Source organism: Motacilla alba, chromosome 14 (genome assembly GCF_015832195.1).
Source record: "Motacilla alba alba isolate MOTALB_02 chromosome 14, Motacilla_alba_V1.0_pri, whole genome shotgun sequence".
Taxonomy (NCBI): domain Eukaryota; kingdom Metazoa; phylum Chordata; class Aves; order Passeriformes; family Motacillidae; genus Motacilla; species Motacilla alba.
This window is the reverse complement of record NC_052029.1, coordinates 14,892,843-14,913,534: the sequence shown is the minus strand read 5'-3', so window position 1 is coordinate 14,913,534 and position 20,692 is coordinate 14,892,843. Positions and strand designations below refer to the sequence as shown.

General features: G+C 52.1%; 1 protein-coding gene across 1 annotated transcript in view; it reads right to left on the bottom strand.

Moving 5' to 3' along the window:
- LMF1 (lipase maturation factor 1) overlaps window positions 1–20,692 on the bottom strand; it is a 142,613-nt gene that overhangs the window by 39,488 nt on the left and 82,433 nt on the right. The window contains exon 6 of the mRNA XM_038151104.1: window positions 7,364–7,531. Coding sequence (XP_038007032.1) covers window positions 7,364–7,531 — 168 coding nt within the window. The remainder of the gene's footprint in view (window positions 1–7,363; window positions 7,532–20,692) is intronic.

Genomic DNA, 20,692 nt, shown 5'->3' with positions numbered 1-20,692 from the left:
CTACTGCAGAATGCAAGGACTTAACTTGTTGCTAACTAATCCCAGAGCCCATTATGGCAGCAGTGTTATTTACTGGTTTGGGGTGGTATGTGCTGCTAGTCCCGTGTCTGGCACAGCAGATCCTATCGAGCTGGATGTGAAATCAAATATCAGAGTGATTAAACAGTTTGGGTTCTGCCTGCTCAACTCAGAATGTTTCTTGTTGGGGGGTGCAGAGCTCGGGATTTAATTTAAGGGGGCTTAAATGTAACAGAAAATCTGCCCTGTAAGTGCTTTGATTTCACATTCCTTCTGTTTTGCTGTGGGGAAAAGCTGAGCTGGGCCAGGGGGAGGGAGGGGACCTGGGGAGCCAGGAGGGCCTGAGGGACACCCCAGCCACCCTCACCTGGACCAGGATGGGGCATCAACCTCCATAATCCCAGCCCAAGCTCCGGCACTCCCAAAGAACCTTGGAATCCCTCTGCCTGCACCTTCCCCCTCACACCCCACGAGATTTAAAAATCCAGGGCGGATTTTTGAACAACTGAACTGCAAAACTCTTCTCCACGGGCCCACTCCTCCTGTCCTGTTCTGTTCACTTTCCTGGGACTTTCTGTTTGTTGTTTCTTTCTAAACCACAACAAAATCAACAAGATTTGGACTTTGGGGAAGGCTGAATTTCCTCTGTTCTGGCAGGGGAGCCCAGCCCAGGCAGTGACACCCACCCAGAGCTGCTGGGCTGGGGGGACCATGCTCCCCAGCATCCTTAGGGATTTATAAAAAAGCAGGAAAGGGATTTTTTTTTTACAGGCACGTGAAGCGGTAGAACAAGGGAGAATGGATGTAAACTGAAAGAAAAGAGATTTACATTGGATATCAGGAAGAAATTCATCCCTGGGAGGGTGGGCAGGCCCTGGCACAGGGTGCCCAGAGCAGCTGGGGCTGCCCCAAGGCTGGACAGGGCTTGGAGCCCCCTGGGATGGTGGAAGGTGTCCCTGCCACGGCAGGGGTGGCACTGGGCGGGCTTTAAGGTTTTTTCTAACCCAAACCATTCTGGGATTGTGCAAACTGCAGAATAATTCCTGAACTTTCTGGCCGCTCCATCCTCCAGCGAACTGGGCTTTATTCTCACACACATTAACACCACCACTCTGCATCCACACAGGAAAACACCTCCTCCAGCACTGCCCGTGCCCGGGGGTGCCCGATTAAAGCCCCAAGGAGGGGCCTGATGCTCCTGCCACGAGCCTGGCACTGGTGTAACCCCGCTAATCCTGCTGGAGACACCCCTGATTTACACCAGCCTGGCCACGAGAACAAACCCAGCTCGGTCTGACAAGTGAAAACAAACACTGGATTCAGACACTTTCTGCAGGGAGGGGGGGCTGGTTAATTTTTGTTCCCTCTCTCCAGGCTGCTGCTGTGACCTCTGCTACCTCCTAAGTCAGCAACACAATCTCTTGCAGCTGTGGCACTGCAGCAGCCTGATTTAATTTGTGTGTGTGTGGCTGCAGGGGCAGCTCATCCCTCCAGCATCTCGTGGTGTGGCAGAGGCAGCGCCGGGACAACGGGGGGCTCGGTCCTCCCCTCCCAAAAAAAGAGGGGGGAAACCTCCACTTGGCCTCCCCTGCCTTCCTGGAGAGATGGGAACAAAATCAAGCAGAGGGAAATGTCCTCTTCCATCAAAATTTTTAAGAGGTTGGGGTTTGGCCAAGCCAAGGAAGGAAAAAAAAAAAAAAGACAGAAAATATCTGTTCAACAACTGTTTTCTGCCTGAAAAGAAAAAAAAGGAGGAGGAAAATGACTTTGCTCCTGCTCTCCTGCACATGCCCAGCTCCCAGGGGCTGCCTGGCCCTGGTGCAGTGCCCAGCTGGGCAAGGGTGGTGCTGGCAGCTGCTTTTCCAGGGGAACAGAGCTGGAGGTTCCTGCCACATCCCCCTCAGGGTCCCTCTCCCAGCAGGCCCCCCCTTCCCTCTCCAGCTCCCAAAGTCCCCGAGAGCTCCTGGGCCAGATCCTGGAGCTGCCTCCTCTGGGGGTTCCTGTGCAGGGCTCTGAACCCTGCAGGGGCTTCGGCTCTGGAGGTTTCACCCCTGCCTTCTGCAGGGCTGGAACTGTGCCTGCCTCCTGGCACTGTCACCCCTGTGCCCCTGGCACTGTCACCCCTGTGCTCCTAAAACTGTCACCCCTGTGCTCCTGCACTGTCACCTCTGTGCCCCTGGGACTGCCATCCCTGTGCCCCTGGCACTGTCACTCCTGTACCCCTGGCACTGTCACCTCTCTGCCCCTGACACTACCACCCCTGTGCCCCTACACTGCCATCACTGTGCCACTGGCACTGTCATCACTGTGCCCCTGACACTATGACCCCTGTGCCCCTGGCACTGCCATCACTGTGCCACTGGCACTGTCACCTCTCTGCCCCTGGCACTGCCACCCCTGTGCCCCTGGCACTGTCACCTCTCTGCCCCTGGCACTGTCACTCCTGTGCCCCTGGCACTGCCATCCCTGTGCCCCTGGCACTGTCACTCCTGTACCCCTGGCACTGCCACCCCTGTGCCACTGGCACTGTCACTCCTGTACCCCTGGCACTGTCACCCCTGTGCCCCTGGCACTGCCACCCCTGTGCCCCTGGCATTATCACCTCTGTGCCTCTGGCACTGCCACCCCTGTGCCTCTGGCACTGCCATCCCTGTGCCCCTGGCACTGTCACTCCTGTGCCCCTGGCACTGCCATCCCTGTGCCCCTGGCACTGTCACCCCTGTGCCCCTGGCGCTGTCACCCCTGTGTCCCTGGCACTGTCACCCCTGTGCTCTGGAGGTGGCTCCAGCTGAAAGCCATCCCGGGAGTGCCTGGGTGGGAGCAGAGGAGAACCTTCACCATCCCCACCAGGATCTGGGGACGCTCCACAGCCCAGCCCCGCTCCTGCAGGAACCCTGTGCTGCTGTGGCCGTGGGCTGAGCTCCTCCTGCGGCCACCAGGCTGCTCCGTGCTGCAGGACACGCCAGGAGCCTCCGGGGGCCAAGGCAGGGAGTGACACTGCACGGATCCATCCACACCCAAAGGCACTGCAAACCTTAAAACCATCCCCACGCTCTCAGCTCCTCCAGATCGTGCCTGTATGGCTCTGACTGGGATCCAAGCAGTGCCCTGCCTTTCCACCAGCACCGGCTGGGGGCTTTCCATGCTCTTTATTCATTTGTGGATTTCTGATCCTGAAGCTCCTTCCCACCAGGCACTGCCAAATCTCCTTCCCTACCCCGCTCCAGCCCAGCCCTGCTGCCAGCTCTGAGGGGCAAGGTGGATTTTTCCTGCCTCTTCTTCTGCCTTCCCTCTCGCTTCCCCTCATCAACTCGTTTGCCAAGCAGTGGGATTTTACTGCCTGCCTTCCAAGGAGCCAAGAAACACGTTGGGTGTGAGCTGGGAGTTGGACAGCGTGAAAAACACACAGATCCGGGGTTGGAGGAGGCAGATCCAGGGTTTGAGGAGGCAGATCCAGGGCTGGAGGCAGATCCAGGTTTTGAGGAGGCAGACTGGGGTTTTGGAGGAGGCAGATCCAGGGTTGGAGGAGGCAGACTGGGGTTTTGGAAGAGGCAGATCCAGGGTTTTGAGGAGGCAGATCCAGGATTGGAGGCAGATCCAGGGTTTTGGAGGAGGCAGATCCAGGGCTGGAGGCAGATTCAGGTTTTGAGGAGGCAGATCCAGGTTTTGAGGAGGCAGATCCAGGGTTTGAGGAGGCAGATCGGGGTTTTGAGGAGGCAGATCCAGGATTGGAGGCAGATCCAGGGAGCAGTGAAATCCCCACCAAACTGAAGGATTTGCCTTCCCCAGCAGCGCTTCCAACCTCCCACACCCCACCAACTCCTTGGGGAATGGGCAGGCTCTGCCCTGGTGCTTCTACGGAACCAAGAATAAGAGTCCACACCTCACCCGGGCTCTCCAAGACCCTCCAAGATATCTTTTGCTCCCCTCCAGGTACTGACAGCCGTGTTTTTGATTTGATTTCTCCTGAATATTGGAGTGTTTCAGATCCAGGTGTGCATTTCTCAGGCCCACACCCCACCTCTGCTACAAAAACCAGGCAACCACAAAATTGTTAAGGCCAGAAAAGCTCTTCAGCATCATCAAATGCAACCCTCAACCACCACGTTCACCACTAAACCACGTCCTGAAGCGTCACATCCACCGTCTTCTGAACACTTCCAGGGATAATTCATTCCTGGCAGACACAACTGGCAGCAGTGTCCAGGAGGTCCATGGAAATGGTGGGGTTTGCCCTGAGCTCACAAAGGGAACGTGGCAAAAACCCCAAAGCTGAGGGGCAGGAAACCGCAGCAGGAGGGACCATTCCTGGCCAGGAGCAGCAGCCCCGAGCCCTTCCTGCATCTGCTGGGAATGGGCCCATCCCAAGGGTCCCTGTGGCCCCTCCAGGGGAATGGAGGTGCTGGCAGCACTGTGGTGTCCATCAAAGCCACCCTGAATCCCTAAATCCCACCCTAAATCCCACCTGGGTGCCATCAAACACAAACCCCAACAGGAACCTCCTGTGCACGTCCAGGATGGGAACGAGGTGGAGCTTCCAGCTCCCTTGGGGTAACTCCAGGCTGGAATCCCAACCCCACAGGGATCCCCTGGTGGACACACATCCATCCTCATGCTGCTGAGCACCTCCTCTCTGATGTTTCCACCCTCTCTAAGCTTTTTTCCTTCCAAACGTGAAGCAGGCAAGAAGAATAAGTTCACACTTGGAAAAAAAACCCCACTTTCCTCTTTTAAAGCCCAACTTTTTTTGGGTTCCTGACAAAGCAATATTCTCCAGGCCAGTTGGAATCTGGAAAAATACACTCACTCAAGCTCGCCACCATGACTCCAATAACAATTATAAAATGTCCAATAAAACTTGTCTGTAATGTCAATTCAAATCTTGAAAAGCAGAATTAAGTGGTATATCAACATTAAACTTTATTGCTTCCTTTGCAGAGCACAAGGATTGTCAATAAAAGTCATTCTGAATGAAGAAAAGGGCAGTAAATATTAAATAAACAGGTTTTTGTTGAAACGCTGTAAAGGCACCAGAGCTGCCTCTTACACTGGGACCCTTTCTGCCTGCTCAGCCTCCCCTCGTGATCCAAACAAGGCAGTAATTGCCAGCTATCAATAAAGGGCCAATTAAAGGGGCTTGATGCCTGCACTGGCTGGCTGTCATTAGGGCATTTATGGGGTGGGCTCGGCCGTTGCAGCCCCCCCAGGGCCCCTAACGAGGAGCAGGGCCCTGGGGGAGCTGGGGGTTCCTTGGGAGTGACAGGGATGGAGCAGCTCCGAGGGGAGAAGGGGATGGGAGGGGAGCACTGGGCATGGAATGGGTTGGGCTGGGAGGGACCTTAAAGATCACCTTGTTCCAACCCCCCTGGGGACACTTTCCACTGTCCCAGGGGGCTCCAGCCTGGCCTGGGGCACTGCCAGGGATCCAGGGGCAGCCCCAGCTGCTCTGGGCACCCTGTGCCAGGGCCTGCCACCCTCCCAGGGATGAATTAATCCCTGATCTCTAATCTAACCCTGCCTTCTTTCACCTTAACCAGAAGAGAAGATAGGTTTTGTTTTGTCTGTGGAGTTTTTTTAGGGTTGGGCTGAATAAAATCATCCCAAGTGCCTCCAACAAGCTCAGGGGTGTCGCAAGCAGCTGGCACCTCTGGAGTGACACCCCGGGAGCTCCCTGGGTCAGACCTTGCCCTCCATCTGCCCAAATCCATCCCAACCCAACCAAAGCTGCCCCAAAAAGGTAAAAGCTGATGTTCAGTGGCACCCAGACACAACAGGAAGCGTTTGGGAAGCAGAAGGAACCGGGAGGGCACCGGGGCTTCTGTCAGACCTTTAAACCCTGAGCAGCATTTTTGTGGTTTACCAGGGGGCTTTATGAGCTGTTCTCCAGTTTAATCATCACATGAACTCACAGGAAGCAGGAACAGCTCCCGAGTATGAATTTCCTGATGCTGAAATGATGCTGAACAAAGGCAGGGCAGCAAGGGCTGGAGATGGAGTTTCATGAGCTCTTTGAACTCCGCCAGGACAGACAGGAGAGGAGTCAGATGGGCTCTAGGGAAGTATTCATGCAGCAGCTTCTGCCCTCTGAGTTTTGCAGAGTACAAAAAAAACCCAACCAGAAAATCAGCTGGAATGTGAATCTATTAAATTTCCAAGGAATTGTTTTGATTTTAAACCTCGCACAGTCAATCTGGTATTTGTGGAGAGCAGCTCAACCCTTTCCAGAGATAAAGAACAATCCTCAAATGACAAATCCAGAAAGAAGAATCCCTTCAGAGATGGACAGATGTCTACAAAAATTAACTGCTGGGGGAATCCCAAGGATGCCCCACAGAGCCTTTGCACTGATCCTGGGCTGCCATTCCTCTGCCACACAGAAACCAAAGCTCCAGCAGCAGGAAACACCCAGGAATTCCTGGCTGGGAATCATCCTCATTCCCTGGAGCCTTAATCCCACCCTGCCCCTGAGCCAGCTCCTGCTGGGAGGAGTGGGGAAGCCCAGGAGAGGAGGAGACCCTCAGGATGATGCCTTGAGAAGGCTGAGCTGGAGCAGAGGCTAGACTGAGCTAGAGAATAAAGCAGGGATTTACCAGGAAGACTCAATGGATCCACCTTGGGCAGCACAAGAGCCCAGCCAGGGCTGCACCCCAGATGAACCAAAATGGTCACAGAAATGGACTCAAGGTCTCTCACTTTTATAAGTTCTGGTTCATTTGCATATTGGAATTAATTCTCCAATTACAGCTTTAGGTTATGAAGTCCCATATTTTTTGTTTTTCTCTTCAATCTACCACTGTTTGTGCTCCTGGGCTGAGATTTGGATCATTGTCCTTGGTGCCCAGCTGGAGCAGGAATTGTTTTGTCTCCCTGCTCTGTGCACAGAGCTCAGCATGCCCTCATGTGAAGCTCAGACCCACCCACTAAAGCAGCACAGAACCTGAAAATATAAAAGCCAGAACCTGAGGCATCATAACGTGAATCCCAAAACTACAGCCTAAAGCAGCACAGAACCTGAAAAACAATCCCAGAACTACAGCCTAAAGCAGCACAGAACCTGAAAAACAATCCCAGAACTACAGCCTAAAGCAGCACAGAACCTGAAAACAGAAAAGCCAAACCTGAGGCACCATAACATGAATCCCAAAACCACAGCCTAAAGCAGCACAGAACCTGAAAATATAAAAACCAAAACCTGAGGCATCATAACATGAATCCCAGAACTACAGCCTAAAGCAGCACAGAACCTGAAAAACAATCCCAGAACTACAGCCTAAAGCAACACAGAACCTGAAAACGGAAAAGCCAGAACCTGAGGCCTCAAGGAGACGAAGCAGGAGCAGCTCACCTGGAAGAGGATCTGCAGCAGCCCGTGCAGGATGGTCATCCTCCTGCCCAGCAGCAGGAAGAAGGGCACCAGCAGCTCGATGAAGTGGTTGACCAAGGTCTCGAGGCGGTGGAACCACCAGGGCGAGCGGTGCATGAAGTACGAGATGGGGTTGGGCACTGGCTGAGTCTGCAATGTCAGACGAAGAAAGGAATTAATCCCCTCCAAAACTTGGGATGAAGGGCTGCTGTGAAGTTCTGGACTTGTTCCTCGCTTCTCTCCCCAAGTTTGCCATCCTGCACCTCTGGGAACTTGTTTCTTTGCAGACAAAATGACTTCATCCCACACACCTTTAAACAAATTCATCTCTTAAAAACCACGTTTTTTAATTTTCCCTTTTGTCATCATAACCAAACCCCATCTTACATTAACCCCACTATTATTTCACACTGAAATCTTACACTCGGATCAGCACTGAGGGGTGGTAAAGTGAGTGAGGATCCTCAGAGCAGCGGAGCAGATCCAGACACTGAGCCTGAGATTTGCTCAGGGTCAGGCCTTGGGTCAAACACAGCCAGGAATGGAAACCAGATTTCAAAACCTCGGAGATCTGCTTTCAAAATGTTTAAAATTCAAATAAATGTGCTGGTAGAGCTGCTTTCCAAGATGGTAATTTGGGAGAGGAAAGTGTAATTCCTCTAAACATGCTCTACTGGTTAAGGTATTTACATACTGGCCTTGGGACAATATTATTCTTCTGTCAGCCTGAAATTTTTTGACACTGGGAGATTTTTTCCATCCAGGACAAGAAAACGGCAAATTTTTCAAAGGGAACAACCCCAAATTCTGATATGTTAATAAATGCCACCCTAAGAAATCCCACAGCTGGAGCAAAATATAAACGTGAATTCATCTTAATGCATCTGACGGGCTCAAATTCCCCGGTATTGTTCTAAAACTTCAACAACAGCAACAAAACAAGAGAGAGGTCGAAAACACAAATGTTAATTGAAGGAGACACAACACATCTTTAAATTATTTGTAGTTAAATCCAAAATACAAACAAAACAGGGCAAATCCTGCAGGATGCATGGCAGCCAAGCACGCTCCCGCTGCCAAATCCCACAGCTATTGTAATTCCTTATTAGCAAAGCTGGGATTAATAAAGCCTGGCCTGGGCTGGAGGCTGCCGAGGCCCCTCAGGACAGAGACCGCATCCTTCCTCCCCGGATGGAGCCGGGCCGGGGTCAGGGAGCTCTGCGGGGCTGGGGGGTCAGGGCAGCCCCGGGTGCCCCCAGGCTCCGTCCCCTGCCCCAGGAGCTGCTCCCAGTTCATCCCGGGTGGGCTCCTGCAGCGTTCCCAGCGAGGCTCCCACAGGGATTGTTTGGATCCCAGATTGCTGAGAAATGCTTTTGGCAGGTTATTCCTTAGCTCTTTTAAAAATTATTATTATTATTATTATCATTATTATTATTATTATTATTATTATTATTATCATCATCATCATCACCATCGTCATAATCATCATTATTCTTATTGTTATTATTCTTACTATAATATTATTTATTATTATAATCACAATTATAAACTTATTATTATCATAATCACAATTATAAACGTATTGTTATCATCATTATTACCACAATAATAAGGATCATTATTAATTATTTATTGTAATTATAAATATCAAATTATTATATCATTATAATTAATTATTATCACAATTATAAACTTATTATTATCATCATCACAATTAGTATCGCATGACCCCAAGTTATTATTATCATCATTATTACCACAATAATAATGATCATTATTATTTATTTATTGTAATTATACATATTAAACTATTATTATTATCATTAATATTAATTTATTATTATAATCACAATTATAAACTTATTATTATCATCATCACAATTAGTATCACATGACCCCAAGTTATTATTATCATCACTATTACCACAATAACAAAGATCATTATTAATTATTTATTGCAATGATAAATATTACATTAATATTATAAATATTGAATTATTATTATTGTTATTATTATTTTTTTAAGTGCTTTAACCAATCCTGACCCAGCTGATCCAACAGGCTGGAATGTTTGGCCCTCATGGATGAGGACCAGGGAGAGCAGGCAGGTTACTAATGCCACACCTGCTTGTACCAGTAATTAATTCATTAATGCGCATTGTCCCACTTGCTGTGTGAGCTGGGACTGGAGCTACTGCCATCCCAAATTGTTTAAGGGCAGGAAGAGAAAATTCCAGCCTCAAATCCTGCACTGGAAGCTCCAGGCCAGCTTGGAGGGTGTGAGGGCTGGAGGACCCAGATTCCCGAGCAGCTGTGGCTGCCCTGGGCCCTGCATGGGGCTGGAACACCGGGCACAGGGAAGATGCCAGGCTGGATGAGCTGGAACACCGGGCACAGGGAAGATGCCAGGCTGGATGGGGCTGGAACACCGGGCACAGGGAAGATGCCAGGCTGGATGGGGCTGGAACACCGGGCACAGGGAAGATGCCAGGCTGGATGAGCTGGAACACCGGGCACAGGGAAGATGCCAGGCTGGATGGGGCTGGAACACCGGGCACAGGGAAGATGCCAGGCTGGATGGGGCTGGAACACCGGGCACAGGGAAGATGCCAGGCTGGATGGGCTGGAACACCGGGCACAGGGAAGATGCCAGGCTGGATGGGCTGGAACACCGGGCACAGGGAAGATGCCAGGCTGGATGGGCTGGAACACCAGGCACAGGGAAAATGCCAGGCTGGATGGGGCTGGAACACCAGGAACAGGGAAGATGCCAGGCTGGACGGGCTGGAACACCGGGCACAGGGAAGATGCCAGGCTGGATGGGCTGGAACACCGGGCACAGGGAAGATGCCAGGCTGGATGGGGCTGGAACACCAGGAACAGGGGAAGATGCCAGGCTGGATGGGGCTGGAACACCGGGCACAGGGAAGATGCCAGGCTGGATGGGGCTGGAACACCGGGCACAGGGAAGATGCCAGGCTGGATGGGGCTGGAACACCGGGCACAGGGAAGATGCCAGGCTGGATGGGGCTGGAACACCGGGCACAGGGAAGATGCCAGGCTGGACGGGGCTGGAACACCGGGCACAGGGAAGATGCCAGGCTGGATGGGGCTGGAACACCGGGCACAGGGAAGATGCCAGGCTGGACGGGGCTGGAACACCAGGCACAGGGAAGATGCCAGGCTGGATGGGCTGGAACACCAGGCACAGGGAAGATGCCAGGCTGGACAGGGCTGGAACACCGGGCACAGGGAAGATGCCAGGCTGGATGGGCTGGAACACCAGGAACAGGGGAAGATGCCAGGCTGGATGGGGCTGGAACACCAGGAACAGGGAAGATGCCAGGCTGGACAGGGTTTGGGGTTTGGGGCACAGTGGAAGATGCCAGGCTGGACAGAGTTTGGGGCACCCTGGCACAGTGGAAGGTGTCCCTGCCATGGCAGGGGTGGGATGGGATGAGCTTCCAGGTCCTTTCCAGCCCAAACCAGGCTGGGATTTGTGGATAAAGCAAAGCCCAGTGACAGGAGTGATTCACACGTCCCAGAAATGCCTTCAAAGCTGCTGGGGGAGGAGATGTGTGTGTGTGTTCTGCAATGCCTTCCAGATGCTGCACGGCACAGGTTCCCCAGGAAGGGAGCTGTTTCCTTGGGATGGGGCAGGGAGGCAGGAGCAGCCTGGGAATCACCAGGAGCCTGGGATGCTGGAAAACTTCCTGGATTCTTTTTTTTGTGCCCCAGCCCACCAGAGGAACCCACAGCTGGGGAAAGCTCCCTTCTTCTGTCAGCCTGAAATTTATTGACACTGGGAGATTTTTCCACCCAGGACAAGAAAATGGTAAATTTTTCAAAGGGAACAACCCCAAATTCTGATTTGTTAATAAATGCCACCCTGAGAAATCCCACAGCTAGAGAAATCTTTCTTTGGAGAGGGAATTTGCCCCACACCTGCCGTTCCAAAGAAATCCTAATCCCATGGGAACATCCCAGTGGTGTTGGCGTCAGAGAGGAGGGAAAAGACTTCCAGGCTCTCTCGTTCCTGGGATTTGGAGCTTTGCACTTTGCTTTGTGGCTGTGCTGTGCTGGGAGGGGAATTACGGAACCCCAGAATGGTTTGGGTTGGAAAGGACCTGGAGGATTATTTAATTCCCACCCCCTTCCACTGTCCCAGGCTGCATCCAGCCTGGCCTTGGACACTTCCAGGGATCCAGAGGCAGCCACAGCTTCTCTGGGAACCCTGTGCCAGGGCCTGCCACCCTCTCAGGAAAGGATTTTATCCCAATATTCCATCTTAATCCACATTATTCCATCTTCCATCACAAACCTGCTTTTTCTCAGTTTGAAGCCATTCCCCCATGTCCCATCACCCCAGTGCCTGATGAAAATTCCCTCTCCATCTCCTCATCCTAGGAAGCATCCTAGGAGCAGCAGGGAGTTCTCCTCCACCCAGAACTGTGATCTCCCGACACACAGATATGGGAATTGCAGCTCCAGGGCAGCTGGAACTCAACAATCCCAAGGTGGGTGCACACGGAGAGGGAGCAGAGCCCTGTGCTTGGAGCAGCCCCGTTTCTGGGCACCTCTGTGAGACCGAAATGTTTTTAAATTAAAAAAAAAAACCCCAACAATTAGCAAATCCTGGCTTTGTGTGTCAGCACAACATCATAACCCTGGTGCCTCCCTCTCACCTCCAGCAGCCGGGGAGGAGCCGCTGCTGCAAACGCCTTTGGAAATGGGAGCAGGAAAATGAATTCTGTAATTCACAGGGCAGATTTGTAAGGTGTGAGTGCTGCTGGAGGAACTCTGGGTCGCCAGCTCGGGCCTGTTCCCTGGCTTGGATCGAGCAGGTTTTATGAGGGCTGGTAACAGAGTCTAAAAATACGCACAATAAACTGTTTTTTTTTCTCCCTACGGGGTCTATGGTTTAATTATGTTCTTAGTGAGAACCATTAAAGTGCTAAGTACCTGAAGACTCCTAATTTACTAAACTGCACCCCACTAAAAGCCAACAGAAGGCCATTATACAGAGGAGGGAAGGCTCTTCTTGGGGGCTGTGAATGCCCACGGTCCCTCCTCCCAGCCCCGTTATTGCCACAGCTCCCCAGAAACTCCAAGGAGGATTTAATCCCAGCCTTGGAGAGCCCAGCCCAGCCCAGCCCGGGGAACGCTCCAGGCTCTTCTACAGGGAAACAAATCCCACATTGTCCTCAAACAACCCAGTGCTCCGACAGGGCTGGGATTGGGGCAGACTGGGATAGGGGAAGGTGTCCCTGCCCATGGAATGGGATGGGCTTTAAGGTCCTTCCAACCCAAACCACCCTGGGATTCCTCACTGGGCTCCCAGCACCGCTGCCATGCAAGGAGCTGAGCAGCAGGGGAGTGTGGAGTTGGAGGGTAAGGAATCAGGGGATCACGGAATGGTTGAGGTTGGAAAAGCCCTCTAAGATCAACAAATCCAACCAAGCGCACTTCATGGCAGAGAAATCCTGAAAAACAGAAGGAAAGGGAACAACAGCAAACAGGAATAAACAATGAGAAAAACCAACTATTTGGTCAAAAGAAACAGAATTCCAGAATGAGCTGGGTTGGAAGGGATCTGAAATCTCATCCAGTGCCATCCCCTGCCAGGGGCAGGGACACTTTCCACTATCCCAGGCTGGCCCAAGCCTGGCCTTGGACACTGCCAGGGCTCCAGGGGCAGCCACAGCTGCTCTGGGCACCTGTGCCAGTGTCCCACCATCCCCACAGGAACAATTCCTCCCCAGTATCCCATCCAACCTGCCCTCTGGCAGTGTGAAGCGTTCCTTGCCCTATGGAACCATGGACTATCCTCCCCCTGACCCCACCGAGGTGCAGTGAACACGTCAGGAGCAGCTCTGCAGGCTCCCACAGCCAGGAGAGAGGGAAAGCCTTTGGCACAGCCAGCTGAGCGTGAGGAGCAGCAGTCCCCTGGAAAAGCAGGCTGAGAGCTTTATTAAATGTTTTCTGGAGAGCTGTGGAAGATCCAGATGAACTGCAAAGCTCGGCTCTCCAGCTTCCCAAGCACTGAGGCATGAACTCATCTCCCCGGCTTCAAAGCACAGCCCTTGCTTCTCTTGTGCTTTGGACCAAGAAATAAAAAGGATTCTCCATCGTGGAGCCTAATTGGATCAGTGTGGTCCAACAGGCTGCTCCCTGCCAGTCCCTTCTGCTTCAGAGGCTGACCTGGCTCCTCAGGCATCTGCAGATGAAAGCTCCGCGCTCCCAAGGCCGACGGGAACGTCTCCCCAGCCCCGTGCCAGGAGGCAGCGAGCGGAGAGGAGAGCAGGGAGGTCACTCCCAGCTGCTGGGAAGTGTGGGCAGATGAGGGTCCTGCCTGAAGTCAGCCTGTCTCGGGTTCTACAGCAACCAAGGATTCCTAAAACCCACCCTGCTTGGAACAGGGGGAGATCCTGGAGCTTCCTCACCATGGGAAGGCTCCACGCGGGCAGCGACCTCGACTGGTGAGCAGCAGAGGGATTTTGCACAAGGATTCTCATGTTGGGAAGAAAATGGAGCAGGGAACTGGGTTTAAACCCAGCAGCACCTTGTGCTGGGGGTATTTTATCTGTACACTCAAAGCTCCACGTCCACGCCACTGAAATACTCCTGACAGCTAAGCGGTTAAAAATAGCCCCTTCAAAACTTTCCAGTTATTAATAAGATTCCAATCCAAATAAAATCAGGAGGGAAAGAAAAGGAATAAAATAAAAAAAAAAAGAAAAAAGAAAAAGCTGGATCTGGCTTGAAATGCACACTGCTCTGACATCCAGTGGGTCACAAGGGGTCGGCTCTTCAGCAGCGCAATATCAAAATAATCAAGCCTCGATAAAGTAATAAAAAAAGAAGTTGCCTGTAGGTTCTCGCTGGGCAGAGCTCTCCTCGCCCAGTCAATAGGAATATTCAGTCCATAGAAAAACAGACTGGAATCTGCCTGTTTAAGACAGCAGAGCAAGCCAAGGAGATGTGTGTTTGACTCGGTGCCAGCACGGCCATAAAATGTTGGCAATTTAGTAGAGACGTGGTGCCGCGCCACTCTCCCAAAGGACCTAAATAAACTTCAGATGGAGAACATATATTTTTACTTTTTATATATATAAAAATCTGCTGGTTCATTTTTAACTCCCTTCCCCAGCCAGCCCGTGCTCGGGGGTTTTTCAGAGCTCCAGCAGGTCGCCGTTCCTGCCGGCTGAGCCAAGGAAAAGTTAAAAGCCTGAAAAATCCCAGCAGTGCTTCACGTCTGGAGGTTGGGTTTTTTAGGGAATGGTGGCTGCAGCTGCCAGAGGGGAAAGGGGGCTTGGGGAGAAGATTCTGCTCTGCAATTTCATGTCTCAGCACTGTAAAATATCCCGGGGAATTTGTTGTTTTCCTGTTGACAACGTTGTAAAGTCTCGGGTGGAGGTGAAACCTCCCTGCCACGTTCAGTTTTGGCCAGGGTGAACCACCCCAGGAGGATCTGGGGGACACGGAATGATGGGGGCTGGAATCCCAACCACCTGGGTGGGGGCAGAAGGCTCCTTTTTGTTTGCTTTTCCAGCCTGCACCCAGCTCCTGGTCTGAGCCTTCCCTCTCCAGGAACAGAGCCCACATTTCCAGGGCCCACAGCATCCCTGTTTATTGACACTGCTCCTCCGTAACGTGCTCCGAGCTGCTCCCGGAATATCCAGTTAATTGGGGATGGATTACAGATTCACCTATTTATTCTGGACATTCTTGGAGAGGTCCTGAGCTAAAATTACACAAGGAACCACTGAGCTGTTGAGGCTATTTATTTGTTCAAAAACCCGTTCAAATAGCTGGTGGGGCCTGGGGCAGACATCTTGGCTCTGGTGGGGCCAGCAAGAGCTGGTGGAACCAGCTGTGGGTCCTCTGGGGTTTGTCAAGAGCAGCAGAGATGGGGCAAGTTGGGCTTAGGGAGTGGGACAGGCTGGAAGGCCCATCCATAAGAATCAGAGAGTGGGAAGAACCTCCAGGATGGTCAAGTCCACCATTTGACCCAACACCACCATATAGTGGAGAAAAACCAAGAATTAAGGGAAACACAAGAAGGTTCCATCCCAAAGGCCAGGGGGGAGCTGAAATTCCCTCTCCAGGTTTGCTGTTTCCATCAGATGGTGCTGTTCTGTCTCACACTCCAGGATTTTCCAAATCAGGTCCCTGGCCTGGAGCTCCCTTTCCCCACGGATCACTCACCAATATTTTAAATTGCCATTTAAGAGCATATTGCAAATGTGATCCTTTAATTGGTCACTGTTATGACTCTCTATTAGAGAAGACAAGTTTTTCCACACAAGGTAAGCCCTGAAAATGTTTAAAAACAACCCAGAGCTGATGTATTTATTATGCATTTCTCCATATATAAATAATTCCATGAAAAGGGGACGTAGTGAGTGGAAACTCCATTTAAAATGTGATCCCAGATGGTGGCAAAGCTCTAAAATTGCAAGGCAACATGTAAAGAAAGATTAACGACCTCAAACAGGCCCAAATTTATGAGGTGAAAGCCCCTGTAATCCTGGAGAAAAATGATACCAAACCTTCGACCAGACAGCCAGAAAATACCTCTGCTTACTCCATGTGCCCTCTGCCATTTTACATTTTCCTTTAATACTCATTATTTGGGGTTCAGTTGGTGTTTTCTCCTGCAGGCCAGAGGTTTTGCTTTGGTTCATGAGCACGGTGAGGGATTTGCCAGCTCCCACCAGGCCCCACTGATAAATCAAGGAACAGGAAAGCGATGGGAATAAGCAGTGGAAAGGAGGAAAAACAGAGCCAGGACACCTCAACAAGCCTTGAGCATCCCTGCAAGACCCAAAGTTCCCCCATGGGGTGGGCTGAGGGGACAATTCCAACATTAACCCCTTGTTGTGCCCAAGTGGGAAACGTTCCAAAGGGAAGGATGTCAACACTTCTTCCCAAGGAACGTGGGTCATCCCAGGCCAGCAGCATCTTCTGTGCTCGTAACTCCAGCCAGGAGCAGACTGGCTGGCACAGCCCATTGCCCTGGGCACCTCCAGCATCCCCTGACAATCCTGCTCATCCCCCTGGCCATTCCCACCCCAGCTATTTTACTACAACATTTTCCAAGAATTTTCCAACTTCTTCCACAGAGTTCCTTGCACACTCTGGTGCCTTGAAGGGCAGACCTATGGCTTTGGAGAGTGGAAGAACATCTTCCTGAACATCTTCCTGAACATCTTTCCGATGGCTACACTCAGAGGACCCAGAGCTTTACCCTTCCACTCACAACCCCAAAAACACCCCACGGCTGCTCTCCCACAGCCCCTCATTCCCTCATTTTCCCCCCCTTTAAAATGTCCAGTGCTAAAGCCAGGCCCAGACTCCTTCAGAGGGCTTTTTTTTGGTGTGTGCTCATAAACACGAGCTCAGCACCAGGCCAAGGAACACACGGAGCCCCGGCTCGTGCCTGTGTTTGGATTAGGCAGCTCCGTGGCCTGGACGTTTACAGTCGGGTTGGGGTTTTTCTTTCCCCCCCTCTCCACAACTCGAGACAAACAGTGAGAGCTTTCATAAAATGCCTTCACAAAGGGTAAATTGTGCCATTAGGAGCCGACTACCTGGTTGGTCACTGGAATTCTCCGAACTGGAACGCCACCGCGCTCCGAGCCAAAGCCAGCGCCGGCGGCGGCAGGGGGAACTCGTTTAACTCTGCAACTGCCCAGGAGACAGAGCACACCCAGCACAGAACTGCACCATCAGGAGCGTTGGAAAAGAGCTCCGAGACCATCGAGTCCAAGGCCACCACCAACCCATGTCCCCAAGCGCCACGTCCACATGGTTTCAAATCCAGAGCTGGCTCCACAGGAGCCATCCCGACTGATCCAGCTCTGAGCCTCCTGTCCATCCAAGAGCATTTCTAGGGCAGGATGGGATAAGAATAAAACAAGAGGAAAATCCAGGCTGCTGTCCCAAAGATGGAGCCAAAAGCTTGGGAGAATTTGTTTCTGTTTTAGGCTTTCTCCTCAGTAACAAAGGATGCAGCCGGGAAGAATTTAGGACAAGCAAAACAAGGCACAAGAAAACTCTTGGCCATGAGGAGCTGATCTCCAAACTCTGCTGGGTGAATCCAGCAGCCAATTCTGCTCCCCCTCGGCAAAGAACGAGGGCCTGGAGTGGCAGGACAAGGGGGAACAGCTTCAAACTGAAAGAAGGGAGAATTAAATTGGGGATTAGGGAGAAAGTCTTCCCTGTGAGGGTGGGCAGGCCCTGGCACAGGGTGCCCAGAGAAGCTGTGGCTGTCCCTGGATCCCTGGAAGTGTCCAAAGCCAGGCTGGACAGGGCTTGGAGCAACCCGGGATAGTGGAAGGTGTTGGGGTTGGAACTGGATGGGTTTTAAGATCCTTCCCAAGCCAAACCCAAGTGATTCTGTGATTCCACGAGCTGCACCTCTCCAGCAGTGACACAGGCACTGCATCTCCTACTGTGGCCATCATTCCAACAACTCTTTTTAAACAATTAAGAAGTTAAATTAGTGACTTCTTACAAAAACATAACAACACTCCAGGACATAATACACACAGTGATAAAGAACTTTAAATCCTTCAAATGTTAGGAAACAGGCTCGGGCATCTTTGGACTCCTGAACACAAAACCGCGCTTGTCAGAAATATCCTTGTCCTGCTCAAGGCCTTCCTTGGGTAAAACCAATAATTAACTACATTTTAAAGGACACAATTTCAGGGAAGTTCTCCAGCACACCCTTAATAACTCCAGTGGTTTCCCTTCTGACACAAAAACGTGACGGATTTCAAGCAGCACGTGCCAGAGCAGGGAGCTGTGCTGCTATCCAGGAGGGAAGAAGCCTCTCCCAGCAGCACCAATGTCCAAATCCTCTTGCCTCGAGCTCTGGCAAGTTCTGCCCTTGTGTAATCGCTTGTTTTGTAAGTCTTGCTTGTTTCTATGCTTTTCTTATAAAAAGAAATCAAGAAATTCTCCAGGCAGATAAATTCCACCCAATAAATGTGTCGCTCCTCTATCCCCGTGGACATAATAATGCCCTCACTCTTGTCCTAACTTGGAGTGCTCACAAATCACCATTATAAATAAATCTGCCAACCTAAGGCAAGCAGCTCATTTTTAATAAAGCCTTTTACCTCCTTTCCTAACTCCAGACAAGATCCTGGAGCAGCTCAGTGCCCGAGGGATGGCAGCTCCCATCCTCTGTGCCAGCCCATGGGGCTTCCATGGGGCTCCTGCCCTGTGTTTTCCTAGGATAGGTTTGGTGCTGGATTTCACCACGCTGCTGTCACCCTGGAGCTCCTGCCCTGTGCTCTCCTGGGATAGGTTTGGTGCTGGATTTCTCCATCCTGCTGTCACCCTGGGGCTCCTGCCCTGTGTTTTCCCGGGATAGGTTTGGGGCTGGATTTCTTGGTGCCAGTTTTGCTGTGGGGTTTGTGCCCTGTGTTTCCCAGGAAAGATTCCGGGCTGATTTTGTCAGTCCTGGTGCTGCCATGGGGCTCATGCCTTGTCTTTACCCGGGATATGTTTTAGGCTGGATTTCTCCATGCTGGTGCCACGCTGGAGCTTGTGCCTTTTGTTTTCCTGGGATATTTTGGGGCTGGATTTCTCCATCCCGCTGCTGTAATGGGGCTTATGCTTTGTCTTTACCTGGGATCAGTTTTGGGCTGGATTTCTTCATTCCAGTGCTGCTGTGGGGCTCATGTCCTCTGTTTACCTGGGATGTGTTCTGGGCTGGATTTCTTGGCCCTGGTGCCACCTCGGGGCCTGTGCCTTTTCTTTACCCAGGATATGTTTTGGGCTGGATTTCTTCATCCCGGTGCTGCCAGGGGACTCATGTCCTCAGTTTACCTGGGATATATTTGGGGCTGTATTTCTCCATCCCAGTGCTGTCACAGGGTTGGTTTGTGCCTTGTTTTCCTGGGATATGTTTGGGGCTGGATTTCTTGGTGCCGCTGCTGCTGTGAGCCTCGTACCCTGCGTTTCCTGGCACAGCTTTTGGGCTGGACTTCTCGATCCCGCTGCCACCCTGGGGCTCATGCCCTGTGTTTACCCAGGCCGTGTTTTGGGCTGGACTTCTCCCATCTCCCACACCCCACCAGCCCCGGGAGCAGGTCCCAAACACTGCTCCCATTGATGCCGCGGGGCCGGGGCGATGCCGGGCTGGGTTTGGGGGGGGGTTTGCTGCCGAAACTCGGTTCTGGCTGGGTGTTTAATATTCCCCATCATGCTGGGCTGTTTCTGCTCGCTGCTGCCTGTCAGTTAAGCCCGGGGATGTTTATTTTAACGGCCACTTGTGGTCAAGGCTGGTGCCAGTTGTACGGCATCGGTTACGCAGATTTAGCGCTGGGGACTCGGCCCCCGGCTCCCCGAGCACGGAAGGCAGCCAGGGCTGCCCGGCCTAATGTGAAACAACTGAACTCTTCCAGCAGTCCCTGCTCCAGATTTAACTCTTGCTGAGCAGGAGCTGGCTGATTCCACAGCTCAGCCTTCCCACATCATCCCATATCCTGGCCCTTGTCCCATCTGCTGCTTCCCAAACTCCCCCGGCAGAAAAACGTCTCGGGGTGATGATCTGAAAGCACCAGAAGGAGCAGGGAATGTCCTCACTTGTTTAAGGAAAAAGCTTTTAGGGGAAGGAGAGGATTTTTATGGATTTATCATTGCTCCAAGTGCACAGTACACTACTGGGGGGTGATCACAAATTAACTGAATTCATTGGAAAAGCCCTCCAAGATCATCGAGCCCAAGCTGTGACCGATCAGCACCTGATCGACCAGCCCAGAGCACCGAGTGCTACACCACGCTCCACATCCCTGCCTGGTGGGCTGAACGTGCTTGGGACACAAAGCCAGGCCAGCCCAGCTCCCTGACAGGAGCCTGGCCTTGGCACTGCCCCCTCCCCAACCCCGACCCTCGTGGAGAGCGACGGGGCAGTGCCAGGAGAGCCCCTGCTGCTGCCGGGCAGAGCCGGGCCCAGGCTCAAACGTGCAATAACCCGGGGCTGCAGCAGAGCTGTGCATCATTTCTGATCTCCTGGACGGGCTCCAAGATGCTAATCAGCCCCAGATTAAGTCATCAAGCAAACTGATGAGCAATCACATTCTGTCAGCGCAGCTGCACGGCATTACCCGGCGGATCCGACGGGAAGGGGGCAGGAGGGCTCGGAGGAGCTGGGCTGAGCTGCCACGGGCTCTGCACAGCAGCACCTCCAGCTCCTGGCCCTTCTTCTGCTCCCAAAAGTCGCCAAAATCGCGCCAAGGTGGTCAATGTGGTCGTGCCCAGCCTGATGTGGTGGCACACGGCTGCTCCCAGAGC